General features: G+C 34.5%; 1 protein-coding gene across 13 annotated transcripts in view; it reads left to right on the top strand.

The window, feature by feature from the left end:
• MKLN1 (muskelin 1) overlaps positions 1–14,926 on the top strand; it is a 169,654-nt gene that overhangs the window by 140,614 nt on the left and 14,114 nt on the right. For 12 of the 13 annotated variants that reach the window (XR_012074266.1, XR_012074267.1, XR_012074264.1 and 9 more), the window contains 2 exons: positions 5,667–5,769; positions 12,169–12,223. Coding sequence is in view for 9 of the 13 variants with exons in the window: in XM_072964451.1 (XP_072820552.1) it covers positions 5,667–5,769; positions 12,169–12,223 (158 nt within the window). In the remaining 4 variants the exon portion in view is untranslated. Of the gene's footprint in view, positions 1–5,666; positions 5,770–12,168; positions 12,224–13,079; positions 13,749–14,926 lie in introns of those variants that run through there. The other variant, XM_072964450.1, reaches the window with a different exon arrangement.

Here is a 14,926-nt window from a genome sequence, read left to right as displayed (position 1 = left end):
CAAACCCCTGGAAACTATGATCTTTTTATTGTTTCTGTAGCTTTGCCTTTTCCAGGATGTCATTTGGTTGGAATCATACAGTTTGTAACCTTTCACACTGGCTTCTTTTTCATTTAGTAATATGTCTTTTAAGTTTCTTTCATGGCTTGATAGCTCATTTCTTTTTTTTTTTTCTTTTTTTTAACTACATATATATTTTAAAATTTACATATATGTACTGTTCATTGTTTTTAAGAACATTTAGAGCTTTAGCTTTTTAAACTTTCATAGTTATCAAAGGAATAAAGCCAACCACAAAATAAGAATTAACTCAAAAAGATACATAAACCGTGCTATTAACAGCAACATTATTTACAATGCCAAGATACAGAAGCATCCTAAGTGCACATCAATAGCTGAATAGATAAAGAAGATGTAGCATATGTATATGTAATGGAATACAACTCACCCATAAGAAAGAAGTATATTTTGCCATTTGTGGCCCTTCAGTCACTTTTTTTTTTCACTTCAAAAACCAGAATTTTATAACTGGAATAAACGTTTCCATTGCATTAAAAACAACAAAGTACCTAGATATAAACTTAACCAAGGAGGTTATCTATACTCCGAAAACCAGAATGACACAAAGAAATGGAAAGATTTCTTGTGGTCTTCAATTGGAAGAATCAACACTATCAAAATGGCCGCACTACCCAAAGCAATCCACAGATCCAATGCAACCCCTGTCAAAATACTGACAACATTCCTCACAGAACTAGAACAAACAATTCCAAACTTATAAGGAACCACAAAAGACCCCTAACAGCCAAAGTAATCTTTTATAAGTCTTTTTTTTTTTCTCTCTTTCTTGTTTTTGTTCTCTTTTCTTATGGTTTGATAACTAGAGAAAGTCCTTTAACATTTGTTGTAAATCTGGTTTGGTGGTGCTGAGTTCTTTTAGCTTTTGTTTACCTGTGAAGCTTTTGATTTCTCCCTCAAATCTGAACAAGAGCTTTGCTGGATAGAGTATTCTTGGTTGTAATCCAAGAATTACATCACTAAATATATCGTGCCACTTCTTTCTGGCCTTTAGAGTTTCTGCTGAAAAATCAGCTGATAACCTTATGGGAGTTCCCTTGTATGTTATTCATTGCTTTTCTCTTGCTAATTTTAATGTTTTCTACCTATCCTTAATTTTTGTCAGTTTGGTGACTATGTGCCTTGGTGTGTTCCTCTTTGGGTTAATCCTGTGTGGTACTGTCTGAGCTTCCTGGACTTGGGTGACTGTTTCCTTTTTCAAGTTGGAGAAGTTTTCAGTGATTATCTCTCAAAAAATTTTCTCAGGTCCTTTCTGTCTCTCTTCTCTTTCTGGGACCCCTTATAATGCAAATATTAGTGCATTTCATGTTGTCCCAGAGTTGTGTTAAATTATCCTCTTTTGTTTTCATTCTTTTTTCTTTTTTCTGTTCTGCAGTAGTGATTTCCACTAATCTGTCTTCTAGCTTACTGATTCATTCTTCTGCCTCATTTAGTCTATTCTTGGTTTCTTCTAGTGTGTTTTTCATTTAAGGGATTTTATTCTTCAGCTCTGTTTGGGTATTCTTTGTATTTTCCAAATGTTTGCTAAAGACTTAGCTCTGTGCATCTGTACTCCTCTTGGGTTCTCTGAACATCTTGGCCATCATTACTTTAAACTCTCTGAGATAAACTGCCTATCTCCTCATCACTTATTTCTTCTTTTGGGATTTTATCTTGTGCCTTGGCCTAGGAGATATTCCTTTGCCGCCTCATATCGTCTTATCTTTTTGTTCTTATTTTTAAGTAAGTTAGTTACGTTTCTCAGCCTTGGAGAGGTGGCCCTCTGTGGGAGATGTCCTATGTGTCCTGGTGGTACACTCCCCTCTTGTCACCCAAGGGTCAGGATCCAGCCAGTCCCAGTGTAGAATATGGCCTGTCTTTGTGGATTCCTTCCACAGGCTTTGGGATTGTTCGTTTTCTTGTTTCTAGTATCTGCCCCTGGTGGATGAGGCTGAACTAGAGGCTTATGCAGGGTTCCTGGCAGGAGGAGCCAGTGCCTGCCCACTGCTGGGTGAAGCTTGGGTCTGGACCTCTGGTCGATAAGGCCGTGTCTAGAGGCCTTTGTGGCTTAGCAAGTCTGCTGAGGAGTGTGGCTGTGTTCCCATCCTGTATGTTGTTTGGCCTGAGGCTTCCCTGCAGGCTGTTGGGTGGGTCTAGGTCTTGTGCTAATGATCCAATCAAGATGTCAGCCCTCCAGGAAAGCTCATGTAGATTAACACTCCAGGAATGTTGGCCATCAGCTTTTATGTCCTCTCGGTGAGCCACAGCCTTCCCATACATCCCCAGGAGACCCTCCAAAAAAGGCAGGCAGGCCTGGCCTAGGTTCCTATGAAATCACTGCCTCTACCCTTGGACCTGATGCACGTAAGTTTCCGCGTACACTTCCCAAGCAAATGGAGTCTCCGTTTTCCCCAGTCCCGTGGGGCTCCTGGCAACAAGCCCCACTAGCCTTCAAAACCAGATGTCCTGGGGTCTCCTCCCAATGCCAGAACCCTGGGCTGGGGAGCCTGACATGGGGCTTAGAACTCTGACTCCTGTGGGAGGACCTCTGCGATTTAACTATTCTTCAGCTTGTGGGTTGCCCACCCAGGGAGTATGGGGCCCAATTATATCGCGAGCATGCCCCTCCTACTGTCGTGCTGTGCTTCCCTCTTTATGTTTCCAGTTGCAGAAGATCTTTTTTTGCTAGGTTCCAGTCTTTTCCTCGATGGTTGATCAGTATTCAGTTGTAGTTTCATCGTAGTCGGGAGGAGAGGTGAGCTCATCATCCTACCACTCTGCCATCTTAAGTGGAAGCTCTAATTGTTACTTTTTTAATGAAGGTACTGGGGATTGAACCCAAGACCTCGTGCATGCTAAGCATGCACTCTACCACTAAGCTATACCCATCACCGTCCTCCGACTTTTAATTGGAAAAGTAATGCATGATTAATAAAGAAAAATAAGCCTCTCTCCCCACCAAGAAGAATTGAATCATTCCTCATCCCACCACTTAGAAATAATAACAATATTTTGGTGTATATCCTTCAAACTATGTGGACACAAATAAGTTTTTGTTTGTTACCTGAAAAATAGAGATTATCCTGCTTGGAATTTGATTTCATTTAGTGAGTGATGTATTATAAACATCTTACTACCATGTTAATAAATACAAGTACAAATCAATTACAATGGCTGCATAGTGTTGTGCTCTGTGTAATTTATGTAAATAGTATCCTTTTTTACAATATTTAGACTATTTCCAATTTATTTGCTATTGTAAATAACACTGTAGTTAATATTATTATGTACTTCTGTATACACCCCATCCAAAAATCCTGTAGGATAACAGTAGAATTGATGGATCATAAGTTACCCTCCAGAAAGTTAATTTTCATTCCTTCTGGAAGTAAATAGAATTATTCATTTTCCCATAGCCAAGCCATTCTGAGAAGTATTATTATTTTTGATCTTTAGCAGTTGTTTTTCTCCTTTAGAAATATATTAGTGGGCAGGTGAAATGACAGTTTTTGGGAATCTGAAATATTATGGCATGCTTTTAATTTCAAGGGCAAAACACCAAATTTGCTACTGTTTATCTGAAGTATAAATTTGGAAGGAGAGAAGTACACTGGATGCCAAGAGAGTGTCTTTGTTCTTAATGGTGTGCCATATGCAGTAAATAAAATGCCATTGTTTTTTCCTATAGCATTGAGGTTTCCAAACTTATTGATGATTTGGTGGGTAGAAAGGGGCAAAAGGAGAAAAATCTAACAGGATTATTAGATTATTACCTATTCCTTTAGGTAGAGGGCAGAATTGTTGGCTGAAATGTAATTCTAGACCACAGGCACAGGTCCAGTAATGTGTTTGCAGGCCAAAAAAAGCTTAGAAAAAGAAAAGAGAAAACATAATTTCCAGGAAAATGGATCTCTTTGCTGGATTTATTTAATAGGAGTAGGTGTATGTTAGTTATCAGGTTATGAAGGATAAAGACATACTTAGGATATCTCAGTGAAAAAGAATTTATTATGAGAATATCCAGAGAATTAAGGTACTTCCTCAGCACTTGAACAGTGAGGCCTAGTGGAGAATTATTTAGGGTACTGAAACAAGTCTGATAGCTTGGAGCTACTGTAGTAGCTTTCCTTGTAATCGAGCCTTTCTCTGCTTCTGTCTTTTCCTCCTGTTGTACTGCTTACTTCCTGACTCTGCTTTCCCTCATGGCTTCAGTTGGTAGCTAGGTAGGAAGGAAGGAAGGGAGAGAAGGATAGGAAAGGAAGAAATCTACCATCTCATGTCTTCTGCTTACTGTCTCTGTGTTTGTATGCTTTTTGTTTGTATCTCACATTCAGATTCTCTAAAGGGATATCTTCTTAGAGAGGATTCCCTAGAAAGAGTGTCTCTGTTGGAAAGAATTCTGCCAGGCCACTTTATAAATTGCTGATCAAGCTTGAGACAATTGCTTTTGGCTCAGGTGCCAAAACTCTGATCTAATCCATTGTAGATGTGATGGTAGAATAACATGACCTAAGAGACTCTCATCTGAGGATTGGAAGGTTGGCTGACAATCAGGGGTACTACCTGGTACAAGAAAACTGTAATTTTTGCTAGTCTTTGCCCCTGCAGTTACCCTGTCACTGAGATTAGTTCTAAAGATAGGAAATTATTGATGCCATCAGCTGAATTCCATTGTGAAAGGCTCTTCACTATTTTCCTTTCCCAAATGAAATCAAATGCCTTCTTCTCTTTCTTTCTGTATAATATTTTGAAAAGCATACCAATTTATCAGAAATAAATCCATATGTAATTATGCTATAACAAAGGAAATTATTTTATTTAAATAGGTAAATCATCCCAAGCAGACTTTTTTAATATAAGAGAACTTGTTTCCTTTTCAGCTTTGGAATCAGAGAGACCTGTGTTTAATTCTACTTCTCCCACTTACTAGGTCTTATCTTGGCCAACTTCATTGCTTTTTTTTAAATGATAATAAAACTTGTCAGCTTAGAGTTACTGTGAGGGTAAATGAAGTGTTATATGTAAGATACTTGATACAGTGTCTAGCGTACAACAAATGATAAGTGACTGCTAACAAAAGTTGTTTTTGTTATTGTTATTACTGACTGAAACAGGAAAATAATCTCATTAAAATAGCTAATCAGTGTTAAGTGATACTCATTGGAAGAAACCATACTCATTTTGGTTTCTAAAGTGTTAAGTACCTCCAGTGGAAAGTATATTATGCAAATCTAAGAAACTATTTTAATTTTGTCTACTTGTTTTTTATGAAAGACATTTGGCTTTTTTACAGTTCTGTTATGTAAAATATTTGACATATTCAGTATGTTTTGTAGTTGACTTAATCTTAGCTTATAGTTTTAACAGGAAGATGGGAAGTGCTCTTATCCAGTCTCTAACACCACCACAGGCATTGCCATTACATCCCCTTTAGCTCCACATGTATACTATCTATATATGTGTATTCTTACTTCTGGATTCTTAAACACAGGGTTTTTTAGATAGCCACGGTATCTCCTCAGACACAGTATTTCACTCCAAGTCTGAAAGACATTCCTGATGTTTTCTCATGACTCCAGACAATTATTATTCTTGTTTACATTTTCTAGGTTTGAAGAAAAGGCCCAAATGGATCCCCTTAGTGCTCTGAAATATTTACAAAACGATCTTTATATAACTGTGGATCATTCAGACCCAGAAGAGACAAAAGAGGTAAATGTGGTAATAAACTTCAGAAATTGAACTTTTTTTTTACAATGTCTTTCTAACTTACATTTGTTGATTTTGCTGTTGGGTGTTTAAAAGAGAATGAGGAAAGTATAACACTTAAAATCTTAAAAATGGTACAGAGTAGATGAAATAAAAATTGAATTGACATATTTCTATGTAATTCTGTAAGATTCAGGTCACACAAGAACCCATGATCCATTCAGAAAAGGATTCTTTTGGTAGTGAATTTCTCATTTTCTCTTTTCCTAAATAGTATCAATTTATGATTTTACATGTCACAGACTTCCATTCCATTTCTTAAAAGCTTTAATATATCAAGAGTTGTTTAGCCTCAGTAGAAGTTAGTAAAAATGATGTGTGTGTGTATGTCAACATCAGAATCACTTTAGAACTTTTCAAAACAATACTGTCACTCTAAGATTCTTCTCTGTCTGCTCTTTTATAACAGAAAACTGAAAACACACCTAAAATTGAGAATTACTGGTCTTTAAGATTATTATTTTGTTTTAAAATGTGTGAACCACTTTTGTTTTGGGAAAGAGATCTGTTGGTGACAGTTCTAGTATATATATCTACTTATAGTATTTGTTAATGAGACATATAGGCCTTTGCTTTCCTTATAAGAAATCATTCCACTTATCAAGAAAGGTCTTACTGATACTCATTTTCTGTAGTGGCTTGTTATTTATTCTCTATGTATGCTTTACAAAATTTTAATTATATTCAGTGATTTTTATCAGCAAGTTAAAGTGACTTTTAGACTTTCCTCCTCTTTTTTTAGGGGAGTGGTTATCATGATCTTTATCATTATCCCTGTTAGTGGGGACATGATTGTGGACTGTCAGCTATATGCCAAATAATTCTTTGCTTTCCTCCAGTCTCCAGAACATGGGTTCTAAATTGGTGATAAGCCTATAATAAAGCTTGTGAAAATGATATTTTTTCCTAGAAAAGGGCCAGGAAGAGGATGCCTAAACCAATTCTACCATTTTCAAAGTGGATTCTGTAATAAAGAAAGAACAAGAAAAACAAGTTTTCAGCCAGTATTACACATTTTATATTAATTCTCTTTCTGCTGAGCTTCCATAGTACTGGTGTCATTTATTTAACAGATGTGTGTTGAGTCCCTACAATATGCCAGGCATTCTTCTAGGTGCGAGAGATACATTAGTGAACTAAACGAAGATACCTGCTCAGGAAGTACTTATGTACTAGTGGGTGGAAACAATAAGCATATTAAATAAGCAAATTATGTAGTACATTAGCATTTGATAAGTATTATAGGAAAATTAAAAAGCAAAGTATATAGTACATTAGAATTAATTAAATTATAGGAAAATTAAGAATAAAGAAATATAAGGGGTAAGAATCAGGCAGTTACACTATTAAATAGGATAATCATAATAGACCTCATTTAGAAATCTGATTTGCACAAAGACTTGAAGGATTTGAGAGAGTGATCTAAGTAGATAATTTGGAGAAGATAATCCCTAGCAAAGGGAGGGCTAGAATAGAGACCCTAGGATGGGAGCATTTTACTTTGTTTAGAACAGCGCAGAAGCCACTGTGGCTGGAGTAGAGAGTAAGGAGAATGAGAGTAGTCAGAGATGAGGTTAGAGAGGTAAGTATAGGGGTTGACAGAACAAATTGTTAATGACTTCATAAGCATTGTTAGGACTTTGGGCTTTACTCTGAGTGAATAGGAGCTGATACAGGGTATTGTGCATGCGGAGGAGTGATATGATCTGCAGTATGTTTTAGATCACTCTGAGTACTGTATTGAGAATAGACTAGGGAGCAAGGATGGAGGCAGAAAGACCTATGAGGGAGGTTGTAGAAATCTAAGCAAGAGGGATTGTCGCTCAGCCCAAAGTAGTAGCAGTAAACTGATGAGAAGTAAAACAGATCAGATTCTCAATATATTTTAAAGGTAGAATATAATTTTATGACAGATTGGATGAATGGTTTGAAAGAAATGACTCCAAAGTTTTGAGCCTGAAAAACTAGAAGGATGAAGTTACCAGCAACTGAAATGAGAAGGTGGGGACTCCTGACTGGAATTAGGAGTTTAGTTGTGCATATGTTTAGTTTTAGATGCCTGTGAAACAGCCAACTTGAGGTGTTGAGGTGATAGTTGGATATTCAAGTCTAAAGTTTGGGGAAGAGGTCTGATTTTATTCAGATTGTGTGCTATCACTTAGTACTGTTAAAATTCTAGATTGGTACATATCAGTGCTATTTACTTAATTAGATTGTTAAAATTCAGTTGTTTTCTCCCCATCCTTCTGTATGTAGAGCCAATAAAGTTTATCTTTCATCTTAGAAGTTAGAAATGAGGAACAAATAAACCCTAAATAGTAGAAGATAGAAATTCATGAAATAGGAAACAATAGAAAAAAATATAAAATGTGAAAAGTTAATTCTTTGAAAAGGTGACTAAAATTGGTCAACCTCTAGCAAGACTTAAAAAAACATAAACTATCAATATCACAAATGAAAAGAGAAAATAATTACAGACCCTACATACATTAAAAGGGTACCACAAAGATATGAGCAATTTTGTCAACAAATTCAGAAACTTGAGAAAATGGAAAAATTTCTTGAAAGATGCAATGTACCAAAACTGACTCAAGAAGAATTTGGAAATCTTAAGAAACTGCATATCAATTACAGACAGGGATTGAATTTGTGATGGAAAACTTTCAAAGAAAACTCTCACGGCTATTTCAGGAAATTCTGTCAACACTTTAAGGAAGAAAATAAAATACCAATTCTGTATAGATTCTTAGAAATCAGAGGAAGATAGAACGCTTTCTAAATCCTTTTATGAAACAGCTTGACTGTGATATAGTAACCCAAAAAATACATTACAGGCAAAAAAATTATAGGCCAATACGCCTCATGAATGCAGATACAAAATTCTTAAGAAAATTTTAGCTAATTGAATCCAGCAATATATAAAAAGGTTAATTAATGCACAGTGGCCAAGAGAGGGTTTATCCTAGGAGTACAAGTTTGCTTTAACATTTGAAAATCAGTATAATTCACCATATTGACAGAATGAAGAAAAAAAAATCACAGATCATCTCAATAAGTAATGAAAAGCTTGTGGCAGAATGTAATATCCATTCATGATAAAAATTCTTTTTTTTTAAATAGTATTTTTAATTTTATTTATTTATTATTTTGGTTTTGGTCGGGGAAGGTAATTAGCTTTATCTATTTACTTATTTATTTTAATGGAGGTACTGGGGATTGAACCCAGGACCTCGTGCATGCTAAGTATGTGCTCTACCATTGATCTACACCCTCCCCTGGTGATAAAAATTCTTAAAGCAAAAATAAAGAAATTTCATAAAGGACATCTATGAAAAACATACAGCTAGTACCATACTTAACTGTAAAACATTAAACTCTTTCCCTAAGATTATGACAAGGAAAGGGTACCTGCTGTCACCACCTCTGTTCAGCATTGTGCCAGAAGTTCTAGCTAGTGCAATAAGGTAAGAAAAAGAAATAAACAGCATATAAATTTGAAGAGAGGAAGTAAAATTGTTTGTGTCTTTAGATGACATTATTGTATACATAGAAAATCCCATGCAGCCTATGAAACAATATTACTAAGATAATTGAACTTAACAAGGTTGCAGAATACAAAGTCAATAGGGTAAAAAAGCAATTATTTTTATACTAGCAATGAACACTTAGAAAATGAAATTTTGAAACTTCTTTATATTATCAAAAAATAATCAAATATGCAGTAATAAGTATATTGAAATAAATTAAACAGTACCTAAAGAAATGGAGAGATAAATCACATTTATGAATTAAAAGACTAAAAATTGTTTAAATGCCCCTTCCCCTTAAATTGGTTTCTAATTTAATGCAGTTCCTGTTAATATCCTAGCCAGTTTCAGATTCTTTGTTGTTGTTGAGGAAATGAACTAATTCTAAAATTTAGTGGAAATGCAGAAGGCTCTGGACTACCCAGAACAATCTTGAAAAAAGAAAAAGTTGGAGTTTTCATACTTATTACCTGATTTCAGGACTCTGTATAAAGCCATAGTAATCAAGGTGCTGTGGTACTGCCTTAAGAATAGACAAATAGATCGACAGAACAGAACAGAGTTTAGAAATAGACTCACATACGTGCCGTCAGTCGGCTTTTTTGACCAGAATGCCAAATCTAATGGGGAAAAGAAAGTCTTTTTAACAATGGTGCTAAATAACTGGATATGTCAACCTCTGTCTCACTCTTAACATAAAAATTAATTTAATCTGGATTATGGATCTAAATATAAAACCCAGAACAATAAAGCTTTAACAAGAAAACAGATTATCTTTACAACCTCAGAATAAGCAGAGCTTTCTTGGACATGACACAAAAGACACTAATCATAAAGGAAAAAACTTGACAAATTGGACTTTAGCAAAAAATTTCTACTCATTAAAAGACATTGTAAAAAAATAGGCAAGCCACAGATTAAATAATATTTGCAGTAGATATATCTGACAGAAGACTGATACAGAATGTATGAAGAACTTCCATTATGTTTTTAACTCTTCCTTTCATTTCCTTTTTTTCTAACTCTTACTTAGTTACTTCTAACTGATATTGGTCCAGTTTCTGACATTCAAAGGATCATTAGTCAGGTGATTTATACCTGAAATTTCAAACGCTACAAGCATAGTTGTAAAATAAATCCTGAGAAATCAGTGGTATCAACCACTCAAGCCTTGCAAAATGCCAAGTAATTCCACTGAGATTCTGTTCATTTGTCTGTTCTTCTTTTTTTTTAATTGAAGTACTGTCAGTTACAATATGTCGGTTTCTGATGTACAGTACAGTGTCCCAGTCATGCATATACATACATTTTTCATTTTCATGTTCTTTTTCATTAAAGGTTATTGCAAGATACTGAACATCGTTCCCTGTGCTATACAGTGTCTTTTGTCTATTCTTATACCTTCCTTTAACTTGCCTGTTTTCCAGAATCCTCGTTCAAGATAAATATAAATAGTTCTCCTAAATTTTTATATTTTTACCAATTTGTTAAGTACCAGCAATGCAATAGTTTTGTCCTGTTTTATTTTGTTATTGTTCATTTACATTGTCTAATTTAAACTAACTGGCTAGCCTGGGAATCTAATCAACATTTATAACATTTTTTTCAGTGTGATGAAGGTAAGCCCCTATAATTATATAACAGTATAATTATACATGACATGTACATGTGGAATACCAATCTAAGTTGTAATTTAGAAATGACTTATATGTAATAACCATGCTTTTTCCTCAGAGTTTGATTTGTACAGCAGAGATGTCAGGTATCTTACGGTAGCATATACTTATTTTTGAAGTGAGAATGCATATCTACTAGAAGTTCAGTAACTGTTTACAGGACACCAGTCTGTACATGATAGAGTCCTAAATGAGTTATTTTCTTTTTCTTTTTTTTTTAATTGAAGTATAGTTGATTTATAATATATTTGTTTCAGATGTACAACATAGTGATTCAGTATTTTTATAGGTTATACTTTATTTAAAGTTATTATAAAATATTGGCTAAATTCCCTGTACTGTACAATGTATCCTTGTAACTCATTTATTTTATAATTGGTGCCTCTTAATCCCCTATCCTTATCTTGCCCCTCCCCCCTTCCACTTTCCCATTGGTAACCCCTAGTTCTCTGTATCTATGAGTCTGTTTCTGTTTCGTTATAGTCAATCTTTTGTTTATTTTTTAGGTCCCACGTGTAAATGATAGCATGCAATGTTTTTCTTTCTCTGTCTGACTTCACTAAGCATAATACCCTCCAGATTGATCCATTTGTTGCAAATGGCAGGATTCCATCATTTTTTATGGCTAAGTAGTATCCCATTATATATATATATATATATACACACACACACACCACATCTTTATCTATTCATCTGTTGATAGACACTTAGTTTGCTTCCATATCAAGCTTTATAAATAATGCTGCTGAGACTATTGAGGTGCATGTATCTTTCAAATTAGTGTTTTCATTTTCTTTGGATATATACTCAGGAGTGGAATTGCTGGATCAGTTGATAGTGAGTAAATTTTTTATTTCAGTTGACCTGTTACTCCTTAATAAATACATATTTTAATATATCTTTAAAATAAAATAATTCTGGGACTTGGTCTAGTATTTTGGAAAATGGTAATAGTAGTCCAGAAAAATAGTCAGCATGTTCTTTAATCTAGATACTGTGTTCTTCTTGCCACTTTCTGGTGAATAAACTTACACAACACATGTAGAGACATCCAGTGGCTAATAAATGGTCAAAATTACAGAAATTATTTTTCTCCAATGTGCTTACCTAGCTAATTTGCTTCTATTTTTCTTTTACAGTTTCAGCTCCTAGCTTCAGCTCTGTTCAAATCTGGTTCAGATTTCACAGCTCTAGGTAAGTATTCTTGTGTAGTTTATTGGGCCATATGCCCTAGCATTTGGGTGGTTGGCTTTTGATTTCTTTTAAATAAAACATCAGATGAGATGTCATCCAAACAGACGAAGCAAGTTTCAAGGTAGAATGCAAAATTTCTGATAACCTGCTATAGGGTTATTTTCCAAGCATCAGTCACCAGTTTATGAGTCAGTTTGCAGTTCCCATTACACCAGTTGCTGGGTTACTATGCAAACAGATGGCAATAGGAGCCTGATCAAAGTTAATAAAATTGTATAACATTGTAATGCAAGCTGTATTACTGATACACTTACCATGAGATAACACTTGTTGGTTGAACTGTTTTCCTCTTAGTTTGTTCTTTGTGGAATTGTGTGGTGTCATCAGAATGGTGTTGGGGTGGGCAATGAAATGAATGTTTGGGAGCAGAGAAATGAATTATCTCTTTCCTGAAAATAGTAATTTTTGTATGTTGATATCAGTTCAACTGTTTCTCAGACATTCCAGATATGGGCATCAGTGTTCACTTAGTAGTACTCTCATTTAGTATTAATGAATTATTAAAATAGTTAAACTAGACTGTAATAAAGTAGGGAGTCTGTAGAAGTTCCAGAATATGGAGCTTTAGTCAGAAGTTTGGGAATTTACAGCTTTCCTCTTGTCCTTATAAAATGCAGTTACATAGTGACTGCTTATTAATCTTATTAATGCTGGTGCTGTTACTTGCCTTAGAGCTGAGCAACAGTATTGAAATTTTCCAGCATATGTAATGTAAATACTTATATCTTTGAAATAAAATAACACTTTGGAATATCGGTTTAATTTTTTTCATTGTTTGTCCTTTTGTCTCTTAAAGGTGAAGCATACCTGAAAGGAAAAATAACAGATATTTAATTCTGGTGTTTTTCACTGGTATGGGAAAGACTAGCAGTGTTTCTTGGGGTCTTGCCCTTTCTTTTTCTGTAGTAAGTAAGTAACTGAGATGTCTCTAGTGATCAAGGCAACTCCAGTCCTGAGTTCTAATTCCAGAATATGTAGGATTCCACAGGGCAGGACTGAGTGGAGTGCTATAAAACAAAACTCTGATAGGTTCTCCTAAAAATTTGCATAATTGTTTACCACTATTCCATAAACTCAAAGGCTTTTAAAAAATATTTTCAGGTTGTTAAAAATCTCAGCCCTGAGGTGGAGAATCTAGGTATAAGAATTATTTTAGAAAGTTCATACCATTTTGAATTTTGTCCATTTGAAACAGAGACTTAGTGATACATGAATTGGGAACTTGCACATAGACATTTAGTTGAATGACTGTGTGCCTTGATAGGTGTGTGGATACTGCAATCCAGAGCCATTGTTTCTATTTTATTGGTGAACAGGACTAAAATGTCTCTGGCTGACATATATTTAGGCTTTAGAACAAGAATTTCTTGGCAGTCATTAAAATATGTTAGACTGGTGTCAGCAAATAGTTTACCTTTAGCTTAATTCCTTTCTTTTTTGCCCTGTTCACTATTAGTAATATATTTTTCAGGAACAGTTTGTTTTACTTGGATTCTAAATAAACCTCAGATACACTGAGATCAATACAAACACAATAGAAAAAATATAAAAAGGAAAAAATTTCTGTGGGATTTTGTTTCCTGCCTTGTCTAAAGAGACGCAGTTTGTTTAGTAATTAAGAGACAAGTGTAATGTAGTGGTTAAGAATCAGAATCCAGGTTCATATACTAGCTCTGCTACTTGCCAGTTTTAAAAGTGATTTAGAACAAGTCACCTTTCTAATCATTTACTTCCTCACCTATAAAATGGAGGTAATGAGAGTACTTACCTCAAGTTGTTGAGAAAATTAAATAATTATGAAAGACAGCAAAATAAAATACTCAGTAAGTGCTCCGTTCAACAGGGTACTACTGTTATTACTTGCCTTAAAATGTAATCTTTGTAACTTTGGTGAATTTGGATAATGAACAAATTCAGGTTGTTTACTCTTTTAATAAGGAAAAATTTGATATATTACTTATAAGCAAAAAGTACTTTTCACAAGGTTTCATGCCTGTTTAGAGTACCTGGATCTTGTTCTCATTCATTTTCTGATTGTTTTATCTTTACTTCATTTAGAATTGAAATCTAATAGGTTATTTTTTTTAATCTTTTTTTCTTTTTTGTTGGAGCTACTGGGACCTCATACATGCCAAAAGCATATGCTCTACCACTGAGCTATACACCCACCCCACCCTGAAATCTAATAGGTTACTTTATGTATAGGTGTATACACCCTTCATGTACAGATAACTGAATATTTCATTTTATAAATTATCCATTCCAAAAAATTGCTTCAGCCAAACTTTCGGACGCCCTTTAGGATTAACCCAGTTTATGTTAATCTTGTAAAATTGAATAAAATTATTTACTAATGTTATATGTAATTTAAAGAATTAGAAAGATGGAAACTGATTTATAAACAGCTGATATCATCTTAGTTTTGAAAAATGACTGACTTTAGAGAAAAATAACCTTTGGGGATGTTTAGCCTAGAGCTTCTGGTGGTTGTCAGCACTTTTTAACTTGAACTCAGACATTTTGCTAATTTTAAGAGTATATTTTCAGCAAGGTATGTGACAGGGAAAATCTGGTCTATAGAAACATAATGCCTTTTTTGATCTTCACACCTCTCCTTAGAAGTTTTATAGTCCAATGTGATGT

The sequence above is a fragment of the Vicugna pacos genome, chromosome 7, assembly GCF_048564905.1.
Source record: "Vicugna pacos chromosome 7, VicPac4, whole genome shotgun sequence".
Taxonomy (NCBI): Eukaryota; Metazoa; Chordata; class Mammalia; order Artiodactyla; family Camelidae; genus Vicugna; species Vicugna pacos.
Note: the sequence above shows the minus strand (reverse complement) of the source record. Positions and strands in the feature narration are given on the sequence as shown.